We start from the raw sequence: 12051 nt of genomic DNA, 5'->3' as shown, positions 1-12051 counted from the left end.
TATTTTACATCTATATAGCTCTGACACAGGACTGGGACAAGATCCAGCACCCAGGGCAAAGATGCCAAACTGCCCCCCCCTCCCTTTCCCTTAGGGTTATGGCGCCCCCATCCCTGCAATAAACCATTGCACCCCTTGTCCCGGCCCTGCTGACATATAAAGCAGTGCTGAGAGAACACTAAACCAGTCAGATAAGTTTCTACACCAGAGGAGCTTACACTCTAATCTCCCCTCCACGGTCACACACTATTATTATTATACATTTACCGTAATTACATTTCCACTCTCCACAAGATTTCCAATGCCAGAGTCATTCTGTGATATAATAAGCCTTCTATCAGGAATTGTGAGAGATGCATCCAAACTCTTCCCCACCACCACTGACAATGGCAGGGGTTGTATTCCGGCCTCCCCAACACCTGAAGGCTGAGGATGGAATTTCCTCCCCTACAGGGTGATGCAGCCTTCCATCATCTGCACTGATTGTGAGCCAAACCAGTGACTTGCTGAAAAAGGATAACAAGAAAGACATGGAAAAAACCCAAAGATGCACCTCTATAACCCAACACAAACTAAATGCAAAATGGAGCCACAGTTTAAAAAGGAACCTGTACCATCAGAAAAATATGGTACCATGCCTTCTGAAAATGCTAGCTGTCTGGTTGTCAAGCCCATTCCCTGGCTTCAATGCTTTTTGGGTTGCCTTCCCTGATCATGTGTCTGGTTGTGAAACCCATCCCCTGGCTTCAATGCTTTTTGGGGTGCCTTCCCCCAACATGTGTCTGGTTGTGAAACCCATCCCCTGGCTTCAATGCTTTTTGGGGTGCCTTCCCTGATCATGTGTCTGGTTGTGAAACCCACCCCTGGCTTCAATGCTTTTTGGGTTGCCCTCCTTGATCATGTGTCTGGTTGTGAAACCCATCCCCTGGCTTCAATGCTTTTTGAATTGCCTTCCCGGAAGGAAAGTGCAACTCCTAATTTGTATACTCTTCAGTCCTGGACTGTGAAAGTCCCAGGACCAGCATGGCAGCCAGCCATCTGGCATTTTCAGAATGAGAGGTCTGTAAGATGGAGTGTAAAACCACTATGTCCTTGCTCTTCATCCAAGTTCCGAGGGCAATGAATGTCTTCCAGCTTCTTTGACTTCTGGTTGACCCAGATCCCGGGGGTGTTTTCCAAGTTTTGGGACTGACTTTGGCTTTCCACTCTCCCCTCCCCCACTTTATCCAATTCCAAATAGCCAAGTATCTTGCAAATGCAATGATGTCTGTTCCTACTTCTGTGTTTCCTTTAGCTGGGGGGCCTTCTTCTTCCCAGGTGGCTCCATCAGTAGAAGAGAAGTGGCTCCTACAGCCCTCTCTGACGCTCCTTGTTTTTATTCTCATCCCCTGTGTGGTGCTTTTGTTTTTTCTCAATTGCTTCCTCCTATTCCACCGCCTTCCTTCCCTGTCCCTGAAAAAGAGGAGCAAACGGAGAGGAGGGTCAAGGGGCAACAATCCCTTTCTTAGAGCTCCCCATTGCAGGCTACCACCTGGCTGCCTGAATGCCTCCAATAAGTCATTGTGCGATGGGCGATGTGCTAGCATCAGCCAGGGCTTGGAGCCCACCCTGGCCCTTGGCGAGAGTGCCCATGTGTCGATGGGCACCCAGTCCAGAGAATGGTGTCATAAGTTGGAAGAGACTCCAGGATTACCCTATTCACCGCGCCCGTCTAGGATGGCAATCATGCCTTTCTCCTCATCAAGGTCCTGTGGCATGCCCCAGGAGGGGAATAGAAGCTGGAATGAGGTGGAAGATGACGGAGGGGGCACAAGGTCATCCAGTGAGCAGGGGACCAGGCATAACGCAGCTCCCCCAAACACGCCAGCAGCAGCCATGGCTCCAGGGGTAAGTGCACTCTCTGTCTAACCAAACCTAGGCCACTAACCTGGTGACAAAAATGTGAGTGCTTGAAACTCTTTAGCTTAGGCACCAAAATGATATTCACCTTATTGTAAATCTAATAGATCACTTCAGGCTGGCCTCTTTTGCAGGTATATCAATGTAAAACATTACAAATAAGCGTCTATACTGTTTAAAACCCAGTAATACACTCTTACCCTGCTCTGCACATGCTCAGTTGCTCTCTCTTTTTAGGCACTGCTGAATTTGTAGAGCCTGATTTTCTGACAGCCTTAAAGCAGAATTAAACCCTCCTATCCTTTACCGCCAAGGAAGCTGCTTCTGTTTGATCTGCACCTGCCATGGTGCTGCACACGTGATCAGTTATGACAGCAGCCATTTGATAGTTTGGTTGAGGACACAAGCAAATGTGACAGTTAGCAATCCCTGCATTCCAGGAATGTAACTTGTTTTTTAAAACCATTAAATCAATCAGTTTAGTTCTGCTTTTATGATTTAATGCTGTTCAGAGGTTCTGGGCTTCAGCAAAATGGCAGCCTCCAGCAAGAAAAAACAGGAGCAATGCTGGAGGCAATTTACAGCACACACTCATTTTGGTAGCATAATTAATAATGTGTAATGTATGTTCCTTGCTAAAGAGCACCTATTTTATGTGTTGTCATGGGTAAAGTTCCGCTTTAAGGAGTTTTCACCTGCAGTTAAAACCCCAGCAACAGGCTTGGCTTTTATTTTGGATCCTATAGAGAGATCTACAGCTTTTCTAAGAGGGGAGAACTCTTTGGGGACAAAGGCAAGCTAGTAGGGTACCAGTGGTTGGTTATGTTGGAGGTAGTGTGTTAGAATAGTATTATGGTCATGTCCAGTGGTTGGTCATGTTGGAGGTCGTAGAGTGTGGTAGAATAGTATTTTGGTCATGTTGGAGGTAGAGTGTGGTAGAATAGTATTCTGGTCATATCCAGTGGTCGGTCATGTTGGAGGTAGAGTGTGGTAGAATAGTATTTTGGTCATGTCCAGTGCTCGGTCATGTTGGAGGTAGAGTGTGGTAGAATAGTATTATGGTCATATCCAGTGGTTGGTCATGTTGGAGGTAGAGTGTGATAGAATAGTATTTTGGTCATGTCCAGTGCTCGGTCATGTTGGAGGTAGAGTGTGGTAGAATAGTATTATGGTCATATCCAGTGGTTGGTCATGTTGGAGGTAGAGTGTGATAGAATAGTATTTTGGTCATGTCCAGTGGTTGGTCATGTTGGAGGTAGAGTGTGGTAGAATAGTATTATGGTCATGTCCAGTGGTTGGCCATGTTGGAGGTAGAGTGTGGTAGAATAGTATTTTGGTCATGTTGGAGGTAGAGTGTGGTAGAATAGTATTCTTGTCATGTTCAGCGGTTGGTCATGTCGGAGGTAGAGTGTGGTAGAATAGTATTATGGTCATGTCCAGTGGTTGGCCATGTTGGAGGTAGAGTGTGGTAGAATAGTATTTTGGTCATGTTGGAGGTAGAGTGTGGTAGAATAGTATTCTTGTCATGTTCAGCGGTTGGTCACGTTGGAGGTAGAGTGTGGTAGAATAGTATTTTGGTCATGTCCAGTGGTTGGTCATGTTGGAGGTAGAGTGTGGTAGAATAGTATTATGGTCATGTCCAGTGGTTGGTCATGTTGGAGGTAGAGTGTGGTAGAATAGTATTCTGGTCATATCCAGTGGACGGTCATGTTGGAGGTAGAGTGTGGTAGAATAGTATTATGATCATGTCCAGTGGTCGGTCATGTTGGAGGTAGTGTGGTAGAATAGTATTATGGTCATGTCCAGTGGTTGGTCATGTTGGAGGTAGAGTGTGGTAGAATAGTATTATGGTCATGTCCAGTGGTTGGTCATTTTGGAGGTAGAGTGTGGTAGAATAGTATTTTGGTCATGTTGGAGGTAGAGTGTGGTAGAATAGTATTATGGTCATGTCCAGTGGTTGGTCATTTTGGAGGTAGAGTGTGGTAGAATAGTATTATGGTCATGTTGGAGGTAGTGTGGTAGAATAGTATTATGGTCATGTCCAGTGGTTGGTCATGTTGGAGGTAGTGTGGTAGAATAGTATTATGGTCATGTTGGGGATATAGAGTTCCACATATATAGAGTGTAATAGAACTGTACTGTATTATGGTCATGTTTGAGATCTAGTTTTCTATGTATACATTGTAACAGAATTGTATTCTGACCATGCCCATGTTGGAAGTGCATAGTACATGCTGTCGTACTTTCAGCAGTCCAGTGGTCAGTCATGTTGGAGGTGTAGTGTTCCATGTATAGAGTGTAATAGAATTGTGTTATGATCGTATCCAGTGGTCGGTCATGTTAAAGGTAGTGTGGTAGAATAGTATTGTGGTCGGTCATGTTGGAGGTAGAGTGTGGTAGAATAGTATTATGGTCATGTCCAATGGTCGGTCATGTTGGAGGTAGAGTGGTAGAATAGTATTCTGGTCATGTTGGAGGTGTGGTGTTCTATGTATAGAGTGTAATAGAATTGTGTTATGATCATATCCAGTGGTCAGTCATGTTGGAGGTAGTGTGGTAGAACAGTATTGTGGTCGGTAATGTTGGAGGTAGAGTGTGGTAGAATAGTATTCTGGTCATGTTGGAGGTAGTGTGGTAGAATAGTATTCTGGTCATGTTGGAGGTAGTGTGGTAGAATAGTATTATGGTCATGTTCAGTGGTTGGTCATGTTGGGGATATAGAGTTCCACATATATAGAGTGTAATAGAACTGTACTGTATTATGGTCATGTTTTGAGATCTAGTTTTCTATGTATACATTGTATCAGAATTGTATTCTGACCATGCCCATGTTGGAAGTGCATAGTACATGCTGTTGTACTTTCAGCAGTCCAGTGGTCAGTCATGTTGGAGGTGTAGTGTTCCATGTATAGAGTGTAATAGAATTGTATTATGATCGTATGCAGTGGTCGGTAATGTTAGAGGTGTAGTGTTCCATGTATAGAGTGTGATAGAATTGTATTATCATCATGTCCAGTGGTTGGTCATGTTGGAGGTAGTGTGGTAGAATAGTATTATGATCATGTCCAGTGGTCGATCATGTTGGAGCTATAATGGTGTTTTGTTTTTCTTTTCCTAGATGATGACTCCAAAGGTAAAATTTTGCCGCAAGACGAGTACGCAGAGGAAACGTCTCAAAGGAGTTACGTCCTTCACCCCGCTGGGCTCGGTGTTGTTTGAAAATGCTAGTTCCATTCCTCCAGAAGACGCACCCTCTTGCCTCTTCCATAACAGCAGTTCAACTGGCCCAGGACTGGACAGTGACTTTGGGGTCAGTGCCGGTCAGTATACAGAGAAGAAACCTATCTTTGTTGCTCTTCAGATGGTGATGCCCAGCTTCAAGATTCCAGCTAAATTATTTTGTGGGTGGGGAAGAGTTGGAACCTTTGTTAGGCCAGTTCTGTTGTCTATGTCCCTATTGGGGAAACCTCCACTAATTTCCTGTGTTGGTGACACCTCTGTCTCACAGGGTATCACTGAGACAAAAAGTGAGGGAAAATCTCCTCAACATGAACATTGATGACAATAGGAAACAAACAAAAGTTCTAACCTTTCCGTTAGCCAAATTTAAATAGCGTTTAGCTGAAGTTGGGCTCATATATCATCCCAAAAGCAACAAAGGTTCAGAATTAGAATGTGATGTACAGAACCAAATCTCATTAACTGCAACCAGATCGTTGTCTTATGACATGTGGTAACAGTATATACCACAGTCTGGCACTGGACATGGACAGGTAACCTAGAAATAGTGCTGGACTGGGGCAAGAAGGGTCATCTGGAAAATTTGCTGGGCTAGGGCAAGGTCATCCAGAGATGGTGCTAGACTGGAACTGGGGTCACCCAGAGACTGGTGCTGGATTGAGGTTGGGGTCATCGAGGGACAGGGTCATCTAGAGACTGGTGTTGGACTGGGGCCAGAGTCAAAAAGAGACTGGTCCTAGACTGGCTTTGGGGTTAACCACAGACTGGTCCTAGACTGGCTTTGGGGTTAACCACAGACTGGTCCTGGACTGGCTTTTGGGGTTAACCACAGACTGGTCCTGGACTGGCTTTTGGGGTTACCCACAGACTTGTGCCGGACTGGCTTTTGGGGTTACCCACAAACTTGTGCCGGACTGGCTTTTGGGGTTACCCACAAACTTGTGCCGGACTGGCTTTTGGGGTTACCCCCAGACTTGTGCCGGACTGGCTTTGGGGTTACCCCCAGACTTGTGCTGGACTGGCTTTTGGGGTTACCCCCAGACTTGTGCTGGACTGGCTTTTGGGGTTACCCCCAGACTTGTGCTGGACTGGCTTTTGGGGTTACCCACAGACTTGTGCTGGACTGGCTTTTAGGGTTACCCACAGACTTGTGCTGGACTGGCTTTTGGGGGACACCCACAGACTGGTGCTGGACTAGGGCTAGGGTCACCCAGAGGCAGGGTCATCCACAGACTGGCGCTTTACTGGAGTGGCATCATTCACAGGTTGGTGCTGGACTTGGAAGGGGGGGGGTAGCATCCAGAGACTGGACTGGGGGGAATGAGGACTGCAGGTGGGGTCATCCAAAGGCTGACACTGGAATGGGGGGGTGCAATGAGGTTATCCAAAGACTGGTCAAAAGGGAGGGAAAGATGTCAGCACAGGATGACGCTGTGGACACTTAAAATAGCATGTGCCACGTCCTAATCAAAATATGTATGGGAAGAATAAAGGCAAATGGACTTTATTGGCACTAACAGTCGGACACTAGTGTCATAAAATGAAATATTTTATTTTGAAATTATTAAAAAACATGTATATACAATATGTGTGTCACCACAAGTGTAGAACATAAAGACATAACAGAAATCAAATATAAAACACGCAATTCAAAAGGCGCATATATTATATTCTAAATTGCCAAAGCCTCTATCACTGCCTTATGGACAAAAAATTACCATACTTTAGCTTGTACAGATTAAGGATGCTAGAATAGCCCTCTGGCTATTTCTAATGTAGCAAATTAAAGCTCTTTGGATGAATCCATCGGCGGTGAAAATGGGGAGGCTCGGTGATGAATACTGTATTCCAGTCACGGGCAAACTCTACATGTTTCGCACCATTGGCGCTTCTTCAGGAGTTTTAATAGGGGCTGAAACAGTTCAAAGTAGCAGTATTGGTAACACAGTGTGTGAAAACACTGTTCTCTATTGCATAGATGCCGATGCCTATGGTCATGGAGCAGACACGAGGGCGAAGATCCAAGATAACGTGCCAGAAAACACACCCCAAAAGGGGGATGGGGGTGTGTCAGAATAGGAGGTGGGGGGATATTTAGGATAACAATCCTTAATCCATTAATACTTAAGAAATAATAGTGATAAAGGTGAGGTCACGGAAAGTATAGCTGACTGTTGTAGTAGGCTTGCTATGGGACAGACGGCTTCTGCTAAATGGTGGTACAAAACATCCTTAGTATGGTGGATCAAGCCATCCGGGAGGTGTCCAAGATAGCCTGTAGCAAAATGCTTGCTGTCGGGCAGGCAGCCTCAACTAATTAGCTAAATGCCGTCTCCTGTGGATAGCAAAGGATAAAAAAGAGATAATGCCGGCTGGACGGCCGTGACTTCCCACGAAAGCTCCAGGGAAGGAAAGATCCTGGAGCTTTCGTGGGAAGTCACGGCCGTCCAGCCGGCATTATCTCTTTTTTATCCTTTGCTATCCACAGGAGACGGTATGCAAGACAGCAAGCATTTTGCTACAGGCTATCTTGGACACCTCCCGGATGGCTTGATCCACCATACTAAGGATGTTTTGTACCACCATTTAGCAGAAGCCGTCTGTCCCATAGCAAGCCTTTTCTTACAGACTATTTGGATCTTTTCCGGATGGTTTGAGCTATTATTATATATACCAAGGGAATACGGAACTACCCTTTTGTAATTTAGCTTTTAATGTCTATCTGTACTACAACAGTCAGCTATACTTCCCGTGACCTCACCTTTATCACTATTATTTTTTAAGTATTAATGGATTAAGGATTGTTATCCTAAATATCCCCCCACCTCCTATTCTGACACACCCCCTTCCCCCTTTTGGGGTGTGTTTTCTGGCACGTTATCTTGGATCTTCGCCCTCGTGTCTGCTCCATGACCATAGGCATCGGCATCTATGCAATAGAGAACAGTGTTTTCACACACTGTGTTACCAATACTGCTACTTTGAACTGTTTCAGCCCCTATTAAAACTCCTGAAGAAGCGCCAATGGCGCGAAACATGTAGAGTTTGCCCGTGACTGGAATACAGTATTCATCACCGAGCCTCCCCATTTTCACCGCCGATGGATTCGTCCAAAGAGCTTTAATTTGCTACATTAGAAATAGCCAGAGGGCTATTCTAGCATCCTTAATCTGTACAAGCTAAAGTATGGTAATTTTTTGTCCATAAGGCGGTGATAGAGGCTTTGGCAATTTAGAATATAATATATGCGCCTTTTGAATTGCGTGTTTTATATTTGATTTCTGTTATGTCTTTATGTTCTACACTTGTGGTGACACACATATTGTATATACATGTTTTTTAATAATTTCAAAATAAAATATTTCATTTTATGACACTAGTGTCCGACTGTTAGTGCCAATAAAGTCCATTTGCCTTTATTCTTACTATCCAAAGACTGGTGCTGCACTGGGGGGTCATCTAGAGACTATTCTGGACTGAGGAGTATAAGATGTTAAATTGTTAATACTGATGTTGGTTTTGAACAAATGATGAAAGAATGATTGACGGGGTGCAGATGATGTAGTAATTGCAACATGCTAATGGGTGATGCTAACCATGGCCACACCCCCTGTATTGGACCCAGGCTCCATCATTTCTAAAGGGGGGCCCGGGCACTTGCCGAGCAGGAGGGACGACTGTACTGCCTTATTGCACCTATTGTGGTTCCCCCCTGCAGTGCTGCCAGATTCTCCCCCCCCCCTTTTGCCTCTGGCTGAGCTGCAGAGGCTTTGGTATCTGTGCCACAACCCCCCTGCTGCCTGGGACACCCTGTGAGCCCCCCCCCCCCCCCACAGCGCTGCTGCTGGCACACAGGAGAATCAATTTCAGGATGGAGAGCGGGGGCCAGTAAAGATGTCCTATTTACTGCTCCTTCTTTCCTGAATGAATACAGTGAGCGACCCGTACCAATCACCTGTGTTCATTCACAATTTTAGCATAGTAAACTTGCTTTACTATGCTTCGATTTGTGAATGAACCGGAAGCTGCTCACCACAGAACACTTCCCATTCGTTCACTGACCAGGGCAGCTGAGGCTGCAGAGAAAGGGACTGGGAATCTCTGGCCTCAGTTCCTTTTCTCTGTCTCAAAAGTGAGACATCAGGGGTCTGTTTGGATCCCTGATATTTCATCAAAGCCCCCCAGTGGGGCTGTTTTTAAAAATGTAAAAAAAAAATTATTTTAAAAATTCTAAAAAAGAATTAAAGAAAAATGAAAGTAAAAGAGTAGGCTATTTATTTGCATACAGCAAGGGAGGTTTAAAACCCCTGTCAGATTTTTTTTTTTTTTTTTTTTTTCATTATCTGTGTCCCATTGCGGAGATTTCCCTTTACTTTCTGCCCCATAGCCAATCAGGAGGTGAGAGGAAATCTCAGAAAATGAAGGGAATTTCCTGGGGACCTCCCCAGGTCACCAGAACTATTGTCCCCATCGGAAAATGACTCCTCTATTACTTTGCTGGGAACAACCCCATTTGGATTTTTTTTTTTTTTTTTTACTTTCAAAGATGATGGTAAACAGGACAAATAGAGAGAGTGAATCTCCCCAATGGGGGCACAGACAGCAATAAAAACGGACAGGGGTTCTAATCCCTCTCCCCTCTGAAAAAACAAGTGTTTTGCCTTTAGCTATACTTTAAGGGCTCATTCACATGTGATTTGCTCCCTGAAGAGATATTTTTGGGGGAAGGGGGGCCCTGTCAGGTAGACTGAGAGCAGCCCTGATGCTCAGCTAATAATCTATAATAATAATATGCAAGTGTCCCTGCGTCCGTCCCTGTGTCCGTGGTATTGCGCTACTGCGCATGTGCCGCACGGACAGCCGTTGGGACGCACACACTGCCGCGGGAAAATTGCTGTCACGGGCAAACCAAAGGTGCTGGAGACCCCTAAATTGTATCACAGGTGGCCAAGACGCTCCCCTACAGCTGAGAAAAATGTGGGGTTTCAGGGATGAAAGAGCGCGGAGCAGTGACCCCGAGAACCGGGCCACCCCCCGCCATAGACTCCAATGTTAAATCTGGTCACCTCGCGGTTAGGTCACAGCCCGGTTCTCGGGGTCACTGCTCCGCGCCCTTTCATCCCCGAAACCCCAAATTTTTATCAGCTGTAGGGGAGCGTCTTGGCCACCTGCTGTACAATTTTGGGGTCTCCAGCACCTTTTGGTTCGCCTGTGACAGCAATTTTTCCGGGAGGGAAGGTGGTGGTGGATTTGGGGGTCTTTTCCTATTGGATGATCCACTGTTCTGTGTGTGTGAGGAGCTCCCCCCCCCCCCTCTCTGAATTTTTGCCCTCACATCTCCCCTCCCCCACACCAATCTCCAACCCGACATTTATCGTTCAATCCCCCCCATACACTACAATCCCCTCCCCTCTCTCCCTCATACACTACAATCCCCTCCCTCCCCCATACACTACAATCCCATCCCCTCCCCATACACTACAATCCCCTCCCCCCCCCCCCACATATATATATCTCCTTCTGTTCTAAGTTTACTAAATAATCTATACATATAAAGTACAAGTGTCTCTGCGTCCAGTCCCTGTGTCTGTGGGATTGCGATACTGCGCATGTGCCCCACGGACAGCCGTTGGGACTTGGAGCGCAGAGACTTCAGGCGGCCGGGCAAAACTGTTGAAGCGGCTGGTGTGCGCGGGCGCGCGGCGGGTGCGCGCTCGCGTGGACTTACTGCTAAGTCTGTTTTTACAAATCTTTGACCACCTATGTTCTAACGCCCGTTAATTTAACGGGCTTAATGTCTAGTATAATATAATAAATCTAAATAAACCATATAAAACACTTTACTAACAGATGGTTTTTGTTGTTCTGCAGGTATTTCTTTGCACATTCTGTCATCCGACAGTGACTCCGGCTCACACTCCTGGGCTTCAGGAATGGAATGGGATTACTACGACCCCTGCTACATGCGGAAGAACCGGCTTAGGAATGAAAACCGACAAAGCCGCAACCTCCCAGTCATATGCAGCAAGCAGTACTGGGTCTAGCTGCAGGAACTGGGTCTAGCTGCAGGAACTGGGTCTAGCTGCAGGAACTGGGTCTAGCTGCAGGAACTGGGTCTAACTGCAAGAACTGGGTCTAACTGCAGGAACTCTTGCCATGAGGAGCCTTGCAGAACTCAGCTCCCTGAGATGGCCTTTCTCCATCATCCCTGAACTTCACATCCCTTCCCACCTTTCCCCTATGATTTTATTTTTCTGATTTTGTTCAAGGTAACTATAGAGAACTCCTTGTAACACAAAGTTCTTCACCAGACATAAGGACAATAAATCTAACTAATTGATCTTCACCACAATCCCAACACTCTGAATTCTCTATTCATCCTTTACACACTTTATTCTGGCCCACCCTCTGCTAGAGCATTTGTTCCTCACCTATGCTTCCTAACCATGTCCCCACTCTTCCCCCTTACCAGAAGATGGCCATTAAATTTTTCCCAGTCCCACCAAAGATGGCCATTGAATTTTTTTCCCCCATCCCACCAAAGATGGCCATTGAATTTTTCCCAGGCCCACCAAAGATGGCCATTGATTTTTTCCCCAGTCCCACCAAAGATGGCCATCGATTTTTTTTCCCCAGTCCCACCAAAGATGGCCATCAAATTTTTCCCAGTCCCACCAAAGATGGCCATCAAATTTTTCCCAGTCCCACCAAAGATGGCCATCAAATTTTTCCCAGTCACACCAAAGATGGCCATTGAATTTTTCCCAGTCACACCAAAGATGGCCATTGAATTTTTCCCAGTCCCACCATAGAAGGTGAACACTGAATTTTGTTTTTCCTTGAATTGACCTCCTCCACTTTCACATACCTTAATTTTCCTGGTCCTCACCAAATAGACACTTTATATTGGGA

At 45.7% G+C, this 12051-nt stretch overlaps 1 protein-coding gene across 1 annotated transcript; it reads left to right on the top strand.

Annotated features, from left to right (window-relative positions):
• Nucleotides 1-1260: 1260 nt before the first annotated feature.
• LOC309544766 (protein huluwa-like) lies at nt 1261-11202 on the top strand (the record flags this gene model as incomplete). The annotated part of the gene is made up of 3 exons (XM_082243742.1): nt 1261-1887; nt 5018-5209; nt 11011-11202. The coding sequence occupies 3 exons, from the start codon at nt 1261-1263 to the stop codon at nt 11200-11202; spliced, it is 1011 nt and encodes a 336-aa protein (XP_082099868.1).
• Nucleotides 11203-12051: the final 849 nt, after the last annotated feature.

This window comes from Pelophylax lessonae, assembly GCF_965119305.1.
Source record: "Pelophylax lessonae genome assembly, chromosome: 1".
NCBI classification, from domain to species: Eukaryota; Metazoa; Chordata; class Amphibia; order Anura; family Ranidae; genus Pelophylax; species Pelophylax lessonae.
This window is presented reverse-complemented; position numbering and strand designations above follow the sequence as displayed.